Source organism: Tachypleus tridentatus, chromosome 10 (genome assembly GCF_004210375.1).
Source record: "Tachypleus tridentatus isolate NWPU-2018 chromosome 10, ASM421037v1, whole genome shotgun sequence".
NCBI classification, from domain to species: Eukaryota; Metazoa; Arthropoda; class Merostomata; order Xiphosura; family Limulidae; genus Tachypleus; species Tachypleus tridentatus.
The window spans coordinates 163,857,032-163,878,388 of NC_134834.1; the positions used below are offsets into that span (position 1 = coordinate 163,857,032).

General features: G+C 29.3%; 1 protein-coding gene across 13 annotated transcripts in view; it reads right to left on the minus strand.

The window, feature by feature from the left end:
- LOC143230825 (carboxyl-terminal PDZ ligand of neuronal nitric oxide synthase protein-like) overlaps positions 1-21,357 on the minus strand; it is a 44,863-nt gene that overhangs the window by 20,759 nt on the left and 2,747 nt on the right. For 2 of the 13 annotated variants that reach the window (XR_013016640.1, XM_076465036.1), the window contains exon 1: positions 6,878-7,685. The exons of 2 other annotated variants lie outside the window; for them this stretch is intronic. Coding sequence is in view for 7 of the 11 variants with exons in the window: in XM_076465036.1 (XP_076321151.1) it covers positions 6,878-7,171 (294 nt within the window). In the remaining 4 variants the exon portion in view is untranslated. Of the gene's footprint in view, positions 1-6,877; positions 7,686-19,570; positions 19,653-21,357 lie in introns of those variants that run through there. 9 more of the 13 variants (XR_013016639.1, XM_076465025.1, XM_076465026.1 and 6 more) reach the window with 5 other exon arrangements.

The window sequence follows — 21,357 nt, forward strand, 5'->3', positions numbered from 1 at the left end:
AATTTTGGCATGAACATCTATAAATTTATTGTTTCCATTATGTATGTGTTGACAGAATACATAACAAATATTTTCAAAGGCAATTTAAAACCATTATAATGACACAGTGCAAACCAAGTGCTTTATTTTTGTATAAATCCCGTACTAACTCTCTAAACATTTTGTCAGTTTTAAATATTTTTATGAATTTTTTAAATATCTTGTGACTAAGAACTTTACTCTGAGTCTTTTGATATAATTTTTATATTGATAGCTTTATAATGGTGACTTGGAGTAAAACTTCATCTTATCTGTACCCCATATGCATTAAGTAAATAAAGTATGTTTGATAATTTGAATTGTTTGTTAATATGGTTTTGCTTTAAAAATAAAATAGTCATGGGCACAAAAACATAACCAACAAGTACATTGTTATTAACCAGGGTAAAATGATTCTTAAATTATCTGTTGGAAAACTTAAAATAATACACATATGGAATAACAGATATCAAAGGATACATTGACTGCATTTCTGAATGAGGGTTGATATTGCTTGACATAAATTTTCTCATGATTACTCAGCATGTTGCATTCATGAGAATACATAACCCATTATTACAATGTATTTTTTTACATAAATAAGTATTCACAAGTTGATAAACAAAATAGTACATAAACATCTAAATGTATCCAACTTGAGCTAGTTAAACAATGCATGTCTTTGCAGTATTAGTACAGGAAACCTAGGAAGGTAGGGAATTAAATAATGAAGGTATTTTGTTCCACGCGAGTCATTGCCATCTTTAAACAACACTACTGACAACTTGGTACACCAACTAACTTTACATGGGCCCAACAGCATCAACATAAACAGGCAACACTGTATCAAAAACATTCATAGTTATCAAACTCTAATTAATATCTACCAATGAAATTCTACTGCCTCTTCAATAAGGTAAAATAAAAGAACAATAACTGTATTACTTTTTCACTGCTTACTTATCTTCATTTAAAACAGATATGAAGTTTCTGTTTTTCATGTGATATAAGTTTGTTTAGAACTATTCTGAAACATAAAAATAGTGGTCCAGCATTTAGAAGAGCTGTAATAATATAGCCCACATTTAGTCAAAAGCTCAGTACTTAATGTAAGTTGCAGCAGTTTTGGAACATCCTTACATAAAAGCACAGTGGATGGATGTTAAATTGAAATTGTTAAGTGTTTTAAAACACAGGAACACTTATGGATTATAATATATATACACACACACACACATATGAGGCTTATTTTCTTTTTCACTGGAAATGAAATTGAAAAGAGAATCTGTGACACAGAGGCCTAATGTATTCTTTGATTAGCTGTGTCCTCTGCTGTGGACTGCAGTTTTGCCTATTCAAGACTCATCAGCACAGCTTTGATTGGCAAACTAAAGAAATACCATAAGGTCTCAATTTCATCTCCAGTCTAAAAGAATACACACAATCATTAAACAACATATCTGCTGTATAATATTGAATTATGAATTTAAAGATACTGTCATAAACTAATTTAGGTTATAATATGATGAAGTAAAGCAGACTCAATACCTCATAAATATGCAATAAATTAGTTTATTCACTCTTCAATTTTTGAAAAACATAAATCATATTTAAACAAATTAAAATTTTATTAAAAGTAATTTTTGGCAATGGATCAGAATCATGCATAACTATGTTTTTAAAATGATTTTATTCTTAAGTTATCTTTTATGAAATATTTATATCATCTATTACTTCAGTAACCTTAAAAGCTATGTTGCATTGAGTATTCTATTAATCCTCTTTGTGAGTCATAATTATCAAGGATAACATTGGGAATTACTTGTGTATTTATTGAATTTCACAAAAAAAAACTACATAAGGCTACCTACATATAGACTTTCCTAATTTTGAACTGAAACACTAGAGGAAAGACTATTAACAGTATAACTTTACAGTTTCAATGGTAAAATACTTATAATGGAGAACAGTAAAATATTTGTAGCTGAAGATATGTAACAAAGAACTGTTCAGCATATGCAAGTGAGACCCATCAGGACAATTAGTTATGAAAAAGGTGGTTCATTTAAGGTATGACAAATTATCTGTTGATAGATAAAAATATGTTTATGTTGAAATGGAAATTTACATGAACAAAATTTTGTTTCATGTCACAATAAACTTAGGAAACAGAAAGTGAAAGATGACTTTCTATTCAGGAAATTATTATATTAAATTTCTAATATTAGAATACTCTAGACATGAATAATAATCTACATTTGCTGATTTTATCTAAGAACCATAAGTAGTAGGTGATTACTGCTTTTCAAGAAATATAGACCAGGTGTTTGGTGCTTTACAAAGTAAGTTTTATAAAAGTGAAGTATTTGTTACATAAAGATTTATATTTAGAAAATATAGTATGACAATTTATATTAATAAATATTTAGAATATTACATTATAAATTAAGTATGTTCTAATCACAAAGATATTTTATCATGATTTTAAAAAATTTCTTTTGTTGATAAGATTATGTTAGACTATTTTGGTACATAGCACCTGAAGATTTTGTTGTTTGTAATATTTCTGGTATCAAAAGTTTAAGTGAGAAGTTACATCAAATCAAACAGTAATTATAAATATATTTTAACTTTATGTGTGTGTTTTCTTACAGCAAAGCCATAATGGTCTATCTGCTGAGCCCATCGAGGGGAATCAAACCCCTGATTTTAGCATTGTAAAGCCATAGACTTACCCCTATACCAGCAGGGGACTTTAACTTAATAAATTTAATTCAAGAATTTGTATGATTATGTATTTCCATGTTACTCTGGGGGTGTTACTGAGGTTCATTGTTGACAACATAATGATGAGTGTAGAAGTGAAATTCAAAGATGAATACAGTTAGTAGTTACTACAAACAGTTATTTGAAATGCACGTTACTCATGACATGTTAATCATAAATGATCACATCCAGAATGGTTAAAAATAGTGACATTTTGTGCATTGTTAATAAATGCCACTTTTGATGTTGTTTTTAAATTCTGTATTGGTTTGCATAACTTTCCAATTGTAGATGTATTTAGTTTTATTTTTAAAAATGTAATAAGAAATCCATAAACAGTGTTAACAAAAAAAACGTATGAATGGTTTGTGCAAAATGTGATTAGTGGAGTAGATTTGAGGAACAAGAAATACACTCTGTAAGGCTTGTGTCCAATATATGACATAAAAAAGGTAATACAATTTAACATTTAATTTTATATAAAATGGAAGAAAAGTTTAAATATATAAAAAAGAAAAAACCTTTTACAGAAGAAGTTATGTATGTTGATGAGAAATAAAATAACAATGGTAGAAGTTGTTTTTGGCCTCTTCCATGAAAATTGTTGACTATCAATTAACAAAATTACTTAAATGATCAGAAATACCAAAATTATTTTTTAAGCATTGTAAACCCTATAAAGAGTGAAAAAAATTATCTGTTGTTCCAAGAAGCTAGCACTGAAGGATTGTTTTCACTGGATTAGATGTTAGTTGTTTATAATGGAAAGCTAAAAGTAGTTTGTTTGCTTTTTTAAATAAAGACATTAAACAAGACATTGCTGTTGCTATGAAGAGTTTCAGATATTATAGAGCTCCTGGTCCTGATATATTAATTGCAGCAAAATGCAGGTTCCATTACTTATTAAAGTGTTTGCATCAGAAAAGAGCCTAAAAAGATCAGTGAAAAAATTAACAATAGCATTAAAACAATCAACATTCTACTAATAATGTTAATAACTGTTGTTTGAGAGACATGGTTGGCAAGAGGGCATAGTTTGGATGACTCTTACAACTTGATATCTTGCTTTGAATGTTATGCTTCTGTGACATTTTGGGGCACTTCTGTGTTCTTTCTTCAAGTTAGTGAGGAAGGACATGGACAGCCTCTTGAAATACTGATGCATTCCTCTCTCTCCAATACTCCATGTTATATTCTGTCACACATTTCAAATTGAAGATTTGAACTGTTAACAAACAGATCAAATTATGGAAAAGGTAGAGCACTAAACCATGATATTCAAGGCAAAGTGACTGTTAGTAAAAATGATGATAAAAAATATAAGTGTTACTTTAGTACATTTTATGAGCAAGTTGCTTGCTTCTGTGTGATATAACAGATCTGATGATATAACACAATTCTGGAATCTCCTATAAATATCAGGTGGAGTTATTCAACTGTAGAGCATGTATGTATTATTTATTCTATAATACAAAACTACCTGTTCAAAAGCAATGAAAGACTATGTTTTAAAGTTATGATTTAAATGCCAAAAGCTGAAAAAGCACTTAAACCCAACAGGCCTAAAATAATTGTTTAAATAAAATTACATCAACTGCAAATTTTTCCCCATTCCCATTCATTTGTTCACTTCATCTCAACAAAATTTCAGAACAAATTGCTATAGAATTATCAAGAGCTAAGTCAATTAAATACAAGTTTAAAACAATATTGATATTTTACAGTTCTAATTTATATTATAGACCAATATTACCTGAAAAGCCATAATCATTTCAGAATATTTTTATCTTGCATATAAGTTTGGAAACCTAATGGTTAATTTTTCTTAACATTTTCAATTAAAGTAAGAATCATGTGCTAACTGCCATATATATATATATATATATATATATATAAATAAATGTTTTAATTTTTGCCATAATATCTTGCTGTTCAAGAAAAATAAATAAAATTCAATCAATGTTATATTCAAAATAAATTCTTATTCTTTATTTTCATGTTTGTTATATTTATTTTCATGTTTGTTATACTTATTTTTATGTTTGTTATATTTATTTTTATGTTTGTTATATTTATTTTCATGTTTGTTATACTTATTTTTATGTTTGTTATACTTATTTTTATGTTTGTTATATTTATTTTCATGTTTGTTATACTTATTTTCATGTTTGTTATATTTATTTTCTTCAGAATCAAGACCTCATATGAATTATTGTGTATGTATATATATGTTTGTCAAAAATTCAATTGGCAAGTTTGAGATTCTTTAATTTTAACAGATGTTTGTATAATGTTTTGAAACAAAGCAGGTATGGATAAAAAATAAGTATTTAGATATAAAAATAAAACACATACACACAAAGCATATAGTTACTATCAAATGTAACTTAATTTAAATATTGTGTCTGATAGTAATACACTGGATATACTGAGGAAGGCTTAAAGAGCCAAAAAGATGTGAAAACTTGGTAAAAAAATAAAAATGAATATAGCAAAAAATCTATAAACATGTAGCAAATGCACTTACACAAGTATATCAAGAAGGCTGTTTTTTTTAATAAATGACAAAAACAAATGTTCTTCTTGTAATCCATTTCTCCAGTCTATCATATAATAGAATAGCAAGCAATTTCCTCCAATAAGTTTAAAACTAATTGATCAGTTTATCAATTAACTTATTTACATTTCTCTTTGTTGTTGTTTTTTTAAACAATAGTTTCAAATATTCAAAGTTACGAATGGGCATACTGCTGGTCATTGTGAATTCTACAATCTCGAGTAAATTAATTGTAGGAATTCATGAATTATTCTAAGCATAATAATATAGTTGTCATACAGTCATGTTTTGAATACTAAATATAATTGGCTATTTGTTCTACAACATCAAACTTGTAAATTTAATGCCAATAAAGTTCATGATAACACATTGGCTAATGATACTGAGTAATCCAGCAAGAAAATCATGCAGTAATGTACAGTTAGATAGCTTTGAACTTCTGTCATTACTACTTAAGGAAAATTAACAGGGCTGGAAATGTGCCCACATGAATTATTCTACAAGTACATCCTACTAAACTCAAAGCCTAAGAAGCAGAAAATAAAACCTGAAAAGCCAATTTTAATTGCTAAATGCATTATATAATGCAATTATTTCTTTTATAGAGAATAAATTGTGCTTTTGAAAGGAAAAGAAAACAAAAGATTGCAGTTAATTTACATACAAGAAGCAATAAACCACATCTGACCATGTAACTTGTTGCTGAAGGATACAAAAACATTACAAATGGTTTAGTAAAAAAAAATTAGCTTATGTGCTATGGATGTAAAAGTAAAAAGTTAACATACACATGACTTTAAAATCATGTTTAATCAGTTGAAATTAAATTCACTTAAATTATTAATAACTATTCTTCCTTAAAGACATTTAACTTAAAATAGAAACATAATGATTGTTTAGGTAGTAAGTTCTGATTAATTTTCAGCCAGAGTTATAGGTATTTTTAGACAAAATATTAAAAAGGCACTATGTAAAGAAATTATAATTGAGTATTTCTACATGAAAAGCCACCTTTGTAGCTCATTGGTCAGTATGCAGGCTTACAATAATAAAATTCAAGTTTCAATGCCTTTGGTAGGCAAAGTACAGACAGCCTATTATGCAGCTTTGTACTAAACAACACCCAAATCAAACCAATGTGCAATAAAAAAAGAATTATGACTGTTATACATTACTTACTGACAAGAACACTTCAATTACTATAGCAAATATTTCAGTTGCTGTTTTGACAAAATTAGACAAATTATAACCTACATATACCTTTATACTGTAATTATTGTAATAGTATCAAAATGAACTTCATTTTGCTATATTTAGAAAATCTACAACTGTTGTATATGCAGTAATATTGGTATGTGTATATTAATCAAATGTCATTTACTATAGCAAATGTTTTAAATAATATGTGAGACTAACACAAAATACCAAAGGCACATGAATACTGTGCATGCAAAACAATCATAAACATACCTAAACATATAAACTTGAAAACAGTGACAAAAAAAATGTCCAAGAAACTTTACATATTCACTTTACCTCCAATTTCAAGTTTTCCAAACTTCCACTTGAACGAATTTTAGGAGAAAGTTGTTTAAGTTCTTTTTTTAACTTTCTTTCTCCAGAGTTAAGAACTACTTCAGCTTCCGGCTCTCTAAAAGACAATCTCTTTGAGGTTTTCTTTGCTTCTTTCTCTCCTGGGGGCAAATTAGTATGTTTAGAAGGCACAGCTTGTTTCATTTCACGTTCGTACCAATCAAATATGAGTATAGAAAATATCTGATTTGAGATGACTTTCACTTCTGGGATGAAGACAAAATGTAATACATACATAGTTACCAAGAGGAGTTAAATTCTTGGACTTCTAACGTTGCATGAGAAATCAAACTTTTAAGTTCCCACATGACTGCTATAACTTCAAATTTTTAAATTCAATGGAAACCATGAGATGTTTTGCAGCACATCAATGCAAACACAGTAATATGCTATTACTTTTGTGTTATTTATATTTCTATACACATTTGTTTCATCTCAACATCAAACTTTGTCATACTTGTAAGCTGTTCATGAATATAAAAATGACACTTAGAAGCACAGAATAAAACCTTAAAACTACTATTTTTAGTTTAATTTGAATATATTTTGTGTTGTATAACACACAGTTACATACAGCTATTTCTTACTTTAGTTTATATCTAATCAAACTCCAAATGACATTCCAAGTCCACAACGTATGTCTAACGTCATACCAAAGAAACTTCTGCATACATGTTTCAGTTTCTCTGCTGTTAAGAACAAAAAGAAAAGATCTAAGCTCAAATGCTGACACCAGTCTATACATTTGTAGCTTGGATGTGGTTACCAGTAAGAAATTCACCTACAGTACAACAACTTAGGTTATTTATAGAACCATCTAGCCTATGGACTACACTGTTGTCAAAAATAGTGTCTCAACCCAAGCATGTACTACTAAGCAAGCTGGGACCCTATGAAAAGAACTGTATCTTGAGGTATTACTACCATCAACAAAAAATTCTTGTTAAAATCTCTTTCTTAAAATATTAAATAGTTGTGTAGAGAGTTGAATAAGTCTTATATAAAGTACATATTAATCATGTATACAAGTATATGATTATACGTATATTTCATCATAACAAAATAATTTTAGTTATAACTTAATTATCTATTGTTATTAATAGGAAATTTATTGTAAAACAAAATATTACAATGTATATACTTTAAAATTCTATGTGTACATCTTTCTTGATTCTTAAAATATTAATTAAGCTTAGTATTTCTTCAACACAAGTTCTTAATTTTAATTAACAATCAACCTACACATACTAATATTAATCATATTTGTTTACATACCTTTAATTCAATATTTTTCACTATAAATATTTGTGATTAAGCTAAACAAAAACTTGCACGTAATTACAAAAATTGCTGTAATCACATTCAAAATTTTGCTTTTAAAATTGATATTTTTGAAAAAAGGCCTTACTGGTGATGTCAGTTTAAAAATGTGGATTTAAAAACAGCCATGTTAAAATCTTTAATGAATAAAAATGAAACATTTTATTACCTTATACAATATTGATTTTATACACAAACATACAAATGCAAATGTTATACTGTACTATGTGTGAAGAATAGAATAGAATAAAACATTTGAAAGAGAAAATGGAGTTGTTCCAAAATTTTCATAAATGAACTAAATACAGTTTGATAGTGTTGTTCATAAATACCAAACTTAGATATGGAGAATAGAGATGCATTTCATTCCTTAAAGTTTAAACTTCAAATATAATGGCAGTTCTTTACACTTTTCTAGGGGGTTGATTGCTTCAATTAGGTATGCATATATGTATTTACACTGACGTAGAACTTCAGCGTAATATTATTTTATCAATTTGATAAATGTGTCCTGTAAGGAAAACCATATTAATATCTTTATTGATGGCTTTCAGTGGTTCAGACATAAGTTTCTTACATAATATATACGATATTTTAAAAAGCATATGTTTGTTTCATTTCTCTTTTTCATAAAGGTGAAGAGTTTTAATTTGATAAAATTTCAAGATTTTTATTAGTCATGTTTGATGATTGTATTCTCCGTATTTCACACCCCATGTTTATGCATCATATCAACTCTGTACATTGTAACCATATTTTCATGCTAATCACACACGTTTATAGGTTATTCATTTTTGTTGTTATTCACTTTTCAAAAGAGCTTGTTGCTCAATGATTCTGTAGACCTTCAAGTTGTGTCTTCCCTATTTCAACTCATGACCCTCAGGAACACCTGGAAATTATGTCTTCCCTATTTTAGCTTATAGGATAGCCAAGTAGTATAGGTGGCTAGTGCATTCTGAGAGAAATTACTCTATTGTAACAGGTAGATTGTGGTAAGTTCTCTTTGTCTCAATCAATTTGTGTTTGTTTGTATTTAAGAATAAAGCCACATAATGGATTATATGTACTGTGCTCACCACAAGTAGTTCAACCAGGTTTCTAGCATTATAAGTCTGTAGATGCACTGCTGTGCAACTGAGGGACCAGTCCTACTCAGATCTTAATATGAAACAGAATGCTCTCCACATAAAGGGTAGTGTTATCAAAGTTACACAGTTTACTTCACTCAAACAAAAGAAATACATTAGACATGGGAGTGAAGGGTGGAAAGTTACAAAAAAGTAAATATCTCATACAGAGTTAAAGGTAAGGAAAATATTAACTTCAGAAATGTTGCTCACCTCCCTTTGCAAAAAATCTCACAATGAAAATGGATAGGCCATGCAAAGAAAGAAATTATAAAGATGGTAATGTACTAAGAAGAAGGACTGCAGAGCAAGAAAAAAAAATGGCAATCTTCACACATCAAAACAGTTTGGGCAAGATAATGCTGAATGTTCAAACACAACAAATAAGATGACATGGGATGAAACAATTGTACAATGGCAAAATGGAAGTGTGTGTTAATTAGAGAAAACATTCAATCATACTTCTGAAGAGCCCAAGTACTGAGGAAAAAGGAGCAGTCCCAAAAACCAAACAAACTCTCCCTGTAGGAGATAGTGTTGGAAATAAAAAAGTGAGAGTAACAGCTCCTATAAGTGAAAAGGAGATGAAAATACATTTCAAGTATAGTGACAAGGAACTTCAAGTAAAAAAAAATACAAGGTGGATGTCAAGGCAGAATTTGAGAGACAAACCAGCCCCCCCCCCCCAAGTGAAATGACTCCCAAAGGAGAAGGGAAGTTGCAATAGTGGAAGTCAAGTTAAGTGGGGTAAGAAAAGGTCAAATATCATAAAACAATGAAATAATAAGACTCAGGAATGTAACTGACCAAAAACCACCAGACCCAATAAAAATCATATGGGTACACAGTCAACTTGAAAGAAAATGCTGTGAATTAAATGTTTGACCACTGTAGATGAACCAAAGGAAGCAAAAGGTAAACAGATAAGATATAGACAAAGCATCTGAGACCTTAATCCATATCAACCAAATCCCAGGAAATTATCCACTGTAAAGTAAAAAAGCTGCCCATCTTGAACCAAAAAAATGACTCAGGTTAGTTCAAGTAATACAGATATATAAAAAGACCTCAACCTCCCAACACCATAGAAACTACAACAACAAAACAAGAGTGAACTCCACAGTGAAGACAATGAAGTATTCCTGGCTTTGTAATCAGGTGGGGTGGAAAGCACAATGAGATGCAAAAAACCCTGAAAAAGCATCTTCAGCAGCAACAGGATATCACAGATGTAGAAAGTATAAAAGCTGGGCAGCCAACGGATCAGAGTTGAAACAAGGCTCCAAAATCAAGTCATTCTCAAGACCCATTTTGGTCAGCTCTCTAGGAGCAGAAATGTTATTCAGTAACAAGAGGACCAGAAACAGAGAAAGAGTAACCTCATGAGGCTCTTGAGGATAAGATACCAAGTAGAGTTCCCTGTTCCAAAAAGGCAAGAAACTAAACTGAACAGAGATGACAGCTAAAGAACTACATCAGCTCAAGAATCCCACATATAACAAGCATCACAAAACACATTACAACAAGGAAAGGATGAAACATAAAACTTACATGAAAAAAAAAAATGATAGACTGATTGGAATTAAGCACAAAACTACACAATGGGCTACCTGTGCTCTACCCACCACAAGTATCAAAACCCAGTTTCAAGCATTATAATTCCATAGATATACTATTAAGCCACTGAGGAGCACATGGAAGAAGACTGAGGGAGACAAATTTCACAAAGTAAGTCATCTTAAGAAAGTATATACCAGAAATAAGTAAACTGAGATGACTGGGATACAATGACAGAAAATAATCAAAAGAAAAATGGAAAATAGGAATGTAAAGGTTTCTTAAGTAAAGCCAAAAAAAAAAGTGTGGACAAGACAGTGACGATGATGATGAAATATGAGACAAAGACAAGTAATTGGAGAGTAGAAAAAAAAATTAAAAGATATTCACATACATAAAGAACAGAGTCATGTGATGGACACTCATGCAACATGGTATCCCAGGATTTAGGAAAAAATGCAAATTTTTTATAATCCAAGCACTGAACGATGAAGGTGGAATTAACTGATCCTTCTCAGGAAGAGAGAATTAGAAGCATGAACAGGAAAGAAAACAACATTAGTGACTAAAAGATAGGGCAGGCTTAGGTCAAATAAGAAATGCAGAAGTTTGGAAATCCTGGATGAAAGACCAGTATCAAACCATCCCAGATGCACAATAGTAATAATATAATACTATTAATCAAAGTGCTTCCAGTTATTACTACAATGTTAAATAATTCTTATTTTGGAGTATCAAAACCTTTGAGAAATGTCAGAAACATTGAAATATGAATGCCTAATCCATTAATTCATAATGAATAAAAGAAATAAAATAAAAAATAGCCTTTAATGTTGATGATGCATAAGCTTAGGACACTGGCCTAATAACAACAATGGGTTAAAACAATGTGAACTAGTAATTTTACAAAAAACCTTATCCCACACGATTACAAATGTGATGAAAAGGATATATCAAAGAGAAGGTAATTCCATTCAAAGTTCTGACAAAAATATTTAAAATTTGGTATCTTTTTTTTTCATATTATAGAAAAGACCACCCCACAAATGGTAATGAAAGATTAAAAAAATAAGTACAAAAATGCTTTCAGTTTCTAAGTAAAAGCACATCTGAACAACATAGTACTGATGAAATAATGAACATTTATTCAAAGGCTAATGTTCATGAGGATTACTGTGAATAGAGAAATCGTCACCCCCTATTAGTGGAAGACTACAGTCTAATGATAATTATATCACCTACATAAATAGTACATGTTAAAACATATGGGAATAGAAGCTTCATCCATGGTCTGTGGCATGCAGAAAAATGTTCCCTGTAGTGTTTAAAGGTGACAACTCTTTGTTGTGCAAATAGTAACATTTCTTGACTTAAAATTGTATCATAAGTATCTGGAACCGTCTTGCTCCATATGATAGTTATAAACGAGTCCTACATACAAGAAGTAACATAAAATACAATATAAAACCCCATGAAATAGTAGACAAGTCTCCTTAATCAAACCTTGCTACAGAAGGTAACACTTCTGGTTTGAATTAGCACACAACATCACCAGAACTCAGCATGTTACAAATTAGAACTCTAAAAAAAGAAATTAAAATATTTTGAATGGTATTTTTGCACACAACATGAGACATGACACATTACATGGCAAAAGAAACTTGAAAAAATCTGTAATCCACAAAAATAAAGCTTTGATCAAATTGGTTCAGTAGAAAACTAACAGTACTGAATGTATATAGGTTAAAGTATCACCTATGCCATTGGATGGCCAATTAGCAACTTCACAACAAACTGCTGACTCCTCTCTTAACATGTGGGCTCAGTGTTGACCACAGTTTAATACCCACCTTATTACTCTTGCACTTATTACAGTGTGATGAAAAGAGAAAACATGATATTTGTCTCTGTGTTGAATTTTGTACAAAGCAATTTTAAAGCTATCTGCACTAGTCTTCCCAAATTTTAGAGCAACAGGTTAGTAGAAAAGTAGCTAGTCAATATCATCCACTGAAAACACTTGGGTTAGATTTTTCTACTGAATAGTGGAATTGACTGCCACATTATAATACCCAAATAGTTGATCAAGCAAGTTCAGTAAATGGATTCAAACTTGTTACATCAAAATTGAGAGATGAGTATCCTGACCACTAGTCTATGTCAAACCCCTAAAACAAAGTAATATCATTGAACACTTGTGTCTTCTACCATATAACAACCCAAGAGAATAACCGTAAATTTCAAACTTTCCTAAAATCTATACTGTGCATTAATTAACAGTAACTTCTGATCAAGGAAAGCTACCTACACAAATAAGAACAAAAAATATATCCAGTAACAATAAACATAGCTAATTTAATGTTCAAATACCTTACTTATAATGATTAAAGTGCATTTTTTTCATCAGTTTGGTACCTGTGTTGTTAGAAATAGTTTGGGCAATAAATCTGATAATCTCACTAGATTTAGCCATTCCAGGAGTCTTAGGTTAGCCCCAAATCCATACATTAAACCAAGGCATAATAATCATTATAATAAATTAATAAACATAAAAACAGAAATTGGTACAATGTAGGACAGTCATCACAATAAAATATCACACATAAAAATAAAAATAAAATTCTAAATTATATAAACTAATAAATAAAACTAAAGGTATGAAATATATCCTAACCAAAGCTAATTTTCAAACTGACACAATATGGTAAAAGTTATACTTGGCTTGGCTAGCTTAGTAGTTTTAGATTTCTCCTAAATCCCTGAACTAAGTTAAAAATGTGAAATGATCATTGTAATAAAAACAAAACTAAGATCAGTTTTAAAATAAATATAATAACAAACAATGCTAATGGAAATAACCTTAAAAAAAGGAAATAGTGTAGCTTTATCTCTTCAGTGACCACCAAGATCCAAGTTTCCTTGTTAATTTTCAAACAGATAAATGTACTTTTACAGGAACAGCAGTTTTTTATGTTTACTTTGGTTAAATTCTGTTTCTTTGGTATTTTAATAAACAGTGCTTGGTGTTTTGATCACTTCATACACTTTAACTAATATGACTTTATGACTGTTTACCATACAGCAAATAATAGTAATACATTACTCAAAACAGTAACAGTATGCAAACTATATATGAATACAACAAACACACACTGATTTTATTTTGGTATTTGAAGACATTGGGACAATAATAAAAATTATGCACATTTGAATTACTGAACTTTTACTTCAGTCCAATTGTTGTCTGTGAGCACAAACACTCAGTACTATAAAAATAAAATTAGTAAGTCAGCAATATAAATTTCACAGTATAAAAAAATGATAAATCAATACTCTTACATTGACTTTGCTTTCTTTCTTGAAATCACAATTCAAATATAAATATAGAAAACATAAACACTAATTACTGATTGTGTTTTGTTTATCTTTCACTACCAACATGTGAAGATTTTTCCACATTTAAGCTTCTTCCTTCACCAAACCAATCTTACAGTATACAGACATCGAATTTACTGTATGAAAACTTTATCTGTTCAAAGATATGCCCACCAATGACTGCAATGTCAAATAAGAACTACACATTATAAGTAAAACAACACTTAAATGTGTGACTAGTACCTATCTTGCTCCATTTTGCCACCACCAATCCACAAATGTAAGAATGATAATCTTTATCTTTAGCATGATAAGCAGCCTATATTGTCACCTACTGTAAATTTAGTTATGAAACTTTTATTCGTATTTGATTTACCAAATATTATCAACTATCAGCAAATTTAATTACTTATTAAAGCAATAAGACAAGTTCCTAAATGTTACTCAAAAGCATGTTCTAATTATCATCACATTCTGAGTGTCCCCTCAAAAAACTGCTCATTACTGTAAAAAAGGGAAACTTCCTTACATAAGAAAAAAAGAAATTTGGGGCAAACAATGGTAATACATTACACAAAACAGCAACAATGACCAATCTGAAACTACACACTGCTTAGTAAACAGCTTTGTTATTTAACTGAATATAGACAAGGTTGGTCAAAAGCATAATTCCTCTTAACTGTAAAATCAATGACAACTATCATTATTAGGTTGAAATACCATAATTATATACAAAGCAGAGTTGTGTGTCTTAATGTCATGGGTTCAAGTAAAAAACTGACTGAACTAATTTCAATGAAATTTGATACAAAAACTTAGGGGGGATTTCCCAGAGATAGAGACAAATGAATAAACAATCAGGTGAATAGTTTAAGTTTGGCAGCCATTTCAATTTTAATTTCATGTAGCCAATACCAAACAAGTGACTGTTGTGAGTCATGAGCATGTGAATTAGTTACACATATTGACAAAAAGTATGTTCACTCTGTCAAGTTCTTCAAGTAAAAGAGATTATTTTTTACACTATAGATGTTACCTAAAAATTAAGTTATTGATTTTTTATTTTGCAGTCAGTTTTTTTACCTCTCTTGCTTCTGAAACTGAACAAGAAATAATGCATATATTGTGATATGTTTGTAAATTCACTAAACAGTAACATTGAATGTCTTTAAACTATGTTTAAACACATGCTGATACTTGGCAATAGCTCACTTGCCTTGTACATATATTAGAATAAGCAATATCATGTCACCATGTATACAAATTTAATAACGTTTGATAATTATTGGAATTAAGTAGTCTTATTTTGCAGTAGAATGAAGTTAGGTGGACAAAATTAAAAAGTTGAAAGAGGATGACCTGCTGAAGAATTGTTGCTGAATTTTGTGCAAAGCTAATTGAAGACAACAAATCAACACCATCCACACCACCTCTTTGGCTACTCTTTACTAATGAACAGTGGAATTTACTGTCACTCTGTAACTCCCACAGCTTAAAGAGTGAGCATGTTTGGTGACAGGTTTCAGTCCTAACACCTGCAGACTGTAAGCCAAGCACCCTAACCAGAAAACAACTGTTAAATATTCATCATTGCAGATAAACACAGTCTGGTACACCTTTTTAATTTAACAAACAACAATGTATCAACAGATATATCTTTGTACTTTACACATATGGATGATAATTATTTCTTTGGTGAGTTAATTACATAAATTTATAACAGACATGACTTAAAAACTACAATTCATAATAAACACTTTTAATTCTTTGTAATGTAATGATTGTAATTACAAATATAACACCTGAAGAATATAACAACTGAGCAGGCATATGAAAAATTTATTTTAAACCTTCAAAATTTAAAATACACTTAAATTAACTTAAATAGTTCAAACAATTTAAAATAAATTTTATGCAAAGGAATGATAACAATGTTGATTCGAGCTATGTATATATTTATTCTTATATGAAAGTGAACAAAAGCAGATGTGTTCATAAGTATAAAAACAAAATCTGACAAAATATGTTCCTCTTCTTTTAGATACTTATGACTTTCACTATACCACAATTTTTTTATTGCATTTAATGTACAAGATGTGTACATTCATTAACAGTGTGACAAATTACTGCTTCATGAAATTAAAAGAAATATATAATAAATATTTGCTTCTATAAAGGTAAATCCTCATCCAATATCTTGCAGTTTATTATATATAAACCCAGGACTATCTATACATACACTTTCAAACCACAAAATTAAACTCACTTGTACATAAATCATGTATTATCTAATATAGCTTAAGTCTCATTTCATATGATAAAAAACATTTTTCTGGTTTTCTTCTACACTTGTGGAAAGAATTACAAAGTCAATTAAAACAGAATACAAAGAATTTGAGTAACACAAAAGTTGAAATTCTCCATGATATTTTAACATAAGGCATGCCTCTTACTAGCTCAGTGGTAAGTTTAAGAGCTTATAATGCTCAAATTTGAGGTTTATTCTTTATTATACGTGAAAAACAAAATAAAATATACAGCATTTTTATGGAGATATGTTCAATGAAATTTTTCATGCATTTCTATAAATAATCTATAATACAATTACAAAAATTATAAAACTTTCATAAAATCATTCAAACAAGTCAAAGATTAAAGTAGATGTGGCTTTTTTTATTCTTACAAAAGAAAAGTATAACAAGAATTATAAGCTCTGTCAAATATATATTTACTTTTATTTTCACTGACATACACAATTTATCATCTATCAGATTAACTTTTAGACTTTAATTCATTTTGAGTTTATACATAATTCTCATTAACAAATATGTTTCATTTTTTAATATTTAAACTGCAGAATAATTATCAAAAATGTAGTAAAAAACAAAACAGAACCATATGGGTGATACAAGAATACATTTTCCTGCCAAAACATACACAGGTACAAAACATGTCTAGTCAACTGAAGCTCTACAAAAATAGCACTTCACTTCATAAGTGAACAAACCTAAATGAACCAATTAAGGTTTGTTACAATACCACAGATAATCTGTCAACACATACAAACACTAAGTGAATCAAAAGCACACTATTATTTTTTTCTTCAACAGTTGACTAGTTATGTTGCTTTATCTCAGTGGGCATATTCTCAGGTGTAGAAAGAAAATTATTATCCACAGTTTTGCCATAATAAACCTGGTGTTGCCATCTGTTGTCAGTGTATAAAATTGTTACTGACAAGTACTGTTCAGGGCTATATAAAAACATATTTAAATATTTGATACACTAGCTCTTTTTGTACTATATTTGAACTCATATTTCAATTATAACTTGATTTGCTTTTATTTTACTGTACAGAATAATTCATTAAATCTTATACATAATACAATTTTATTTTATTTTCATAGCTATGACAGAAAAGCCAAAACCACATTTGAACAAATTTTGCCTACTGAATACAGAATAATATAATACAGGGATACAAACTTAAGGTATTAATGTGAGCCAACAGTATTATAATGATTACATACATAAATGTGTTACAATTTTTCAACTGCTTTTGCTAACAGACAAAGTGCAGTTTTTCAACCACAAAGGTTTAAATAAAATAAAAGAAACATCTTCATCTTTATATTTTACTAAATGTAACACATAAAACATGTTTAAGTTGTCTCACCAATCTACATTTACCTTTCTACAATTTTAACATAATACTTCAGTGCAGTCAGGTTAAACAGCCAGCCATGTACACTGTAGTATCATACACAAAACATATTACTGAGAGATCATCAGTATCTGCTATATAAGTGGATGTTACTAGTGGATATTCACATTTTATCCTCAGTTCAAACATTCTGTTACTTTAAACTTACAAAACAACTAAAATTATCAATGTATCATTTCAAAATGACAGATTGTGGATTCATTTAACAAAAACAACTCAACTGGAATGAAATTGGCAAACACATCGTATACAATACACACAAAGACAGTTATTGATAAACTATTGTTTTACTATCCTATTTTTATTTCTGATCATAAAATTCACATGAACTGACTGTTCAATGCTAACTGCTACCTATATCCAATTTAACTGGTAGCCAACAAAAACAGCTGGGAGTAAATACTCAAATATTTCAACACTAACCAGCTACATACATGGACTGCACTTCAAGATTTGGTTCAAGTGAATTTTTCACTAAGTGTACCACACATTCATGTAATTTAAAAAAAAGCATTTTCCTACATAACTATACTAGAATAATAATATATTAACATTTTAATTTATAGAAGCATAAAATTCATGGCATTTGCATGCTACGATATAATGTTTAAATAAATATGAAGCTGTTTTGGAGCTTCATTATTCTATGACTTGTGCATTAACTAATGAACACCTACCTTGAAAGATAAAGGGACTGAAAGAGGTTTAACTAATTATAATTTACACAGTATAAACACAGTACTGAAAAGATCAAATTTATCTTTTCATACATGCATCTACCACTGATCACTGCTGAAAACATAAACAAGGAATGTGTAAAAAAAATTATAATTTGATAGTGCAAGCTTATGCTCTTGACTTAACTATTCTTTGAAGACTGTGTACCTTGAGTTATAAACACTGATTGAAATTAATGTAGTTGACACAGTATTACCTTTCAATCCCTAGATTCTAGAGGGTCACATGTGGCAACAGTATGTTCTCTAAAAATACAGCTGTCAAGAAGAGAGTAATGGTAATTTTTATTTTCCTCAATAGTGAAGAGACCAGTGTAATTTATTTTACATTGGATGTGATAATTTAGATGAATGGTGTTGTTATAATATCCCATGTTTGTGTAGCATAATATACATAAATTAGGTTATAGGGTTATGGTGTGAGAATTGGTAAATATTTTTTCATAAAGTGTGTGTGTTTGCATATATACTTTCTTTAAAAGATTTTATAATATGCTAGAATATTTTATTTTTCTTCTTTGATTAATTATATAATAAATGAAGTGTATGATTATTTATATAATTAACTACTTTTACATACACAGTTATTTCTTCTATTCCATTTTTCATATTGGTCCCAATGTTTTTTCTGGGGGACTGAATGTTACCAGGGGCTAAATTCTCAAGTACAAAAGCTGATAATTATATAGGCATTCAAAAAGTGCTTTATTGTACATGTAACTTATAACACAGTTTACTATGACTGTTTCTCATAAGAACACTTGAGCACAATTATTGTTTTTATTTTACATACCTCCAAACACAAAGGGTTATCTCTGCTCTGCTCACCACAGGTATCAAACATCAATATTTTGTGCATATGTGCTAATAATATCCTGAAAAGTACCAGAATACTTCATTTCTACAGTACTTTAGTATCTATAACCTAGAAAATGTTATGCTAGCATTTATATAAGGCATTAGTTTGGTGTGTAATAATAATAAACTATTACAACTATACAAGAGCTAAATGACTTATGAAAAATTTACACAATATTTGTAATCATTAAGTTCTTTGCACCTTAGAGTGCATTAATCTCCTCCCCATAAAATGATACAACTTTGAATTCAAACTTGAGCACTGTTGAATCCATTTACTGAAGCAGCTCCAAACTTTGAATCCATTCTAATAATCAACATTCTAACAACCTTTGAAACACCTTCTCTTATACATTATGCAATTTTGACTAGATTGATGTCTTTTATCTATAAATATAATAAGTCTAATTATTTTGTTTTTGAAGTTGTTAAGTTTATTTTTGAAATTTCAACCTCTAATACTGTAATGGACTTAAACAACTACTACAATGTGGGTTGAGCAAAAAATACATTTATTAATTGTGTTTTTGGCAAGTGTTAAACTTTATATTCCAACTGTTTGAAAGTTTTATTTTGGATTTCTGTGATTGTTAAAGTTTTAAAAATTAGTTTTTTTTGTTCAACCCTAGTTGTAGTGGATGTTTCAGTCTATCACAATGTTCTCCTCAGCCTAATCAAAAATAAATTAACACTAACTAATGTATAGCTTCTTATAAAGTTGTCATTAACCATTTGTTACCTAATGCACTTTTATTTTTCATCTAGATAAAAACCTTGTAAAACATTTCTTTCTGAGTTTAAACAGCCACAATACCTCAATCCAGCAAACTATTTAATAGTTATTCAGACAAATTTTTTATAGTTTGAATTCTACAACTAGTTATTACCTGTTTCATTCCATAAAACTCCAAAACATATTTTTAAAGATACCAGTGAACAATACAATTGTTTTAGAGCTAGTAAACCTAAAATTATATAATGTGTAACTTATTTTAACATACTAAAGAAGATAATTTATGTTGTTTGTTTTAACTCACTGAAAAGAACAGATTTTATGATCATTCTTCATGTCTGAACATGCCCTAGCAGTAAGGTTTAAGTGTTAGCTTAGTGGAGCACATATAAATTGTCCAAGATTCACATTTCTTCCCTTTAATGAATTTTATAATTTCTACATTTTATAATCTGCTAATAGATTGTAAAACATCCAAAGTGCCCATATACTTATAAGGAAATAACTTTGAGTGCCACACAACTTTTGTACATTAGTTAAAAACATAATTTTAAATGCATTGAGCCTCAAATAAACAATGAATTAGTATTGTCATGACTAGTCAAACAAAAGAACTGAAAGGATAACACCACCCCAGTTCTAAAGAGAAACATCTTCAACAGATAACCAAACTCTAAATAATAGCCAGTTTTATAATTGTATTCACAACATACAAACATGATCTGAAAAAACATAAATTTCTGAAAATGTTTGGTGAAAATAAGTTAAAACAGATCACTGACAATTGGGATTTGATTCTCAGATGGCACATAAGAATCAAAAGTGTAAACATCAATTATTCATTGCACAAATTGATATACAAGTATATTCTCAAAATTTTCATGAGCTACCAACAGTAGCTTTTTTGCACATTCCTTGAACCATACAAAACTGCATTACACATATATATATTCACATATGACTTTACCTAAAAAGAATCATTATCTTAT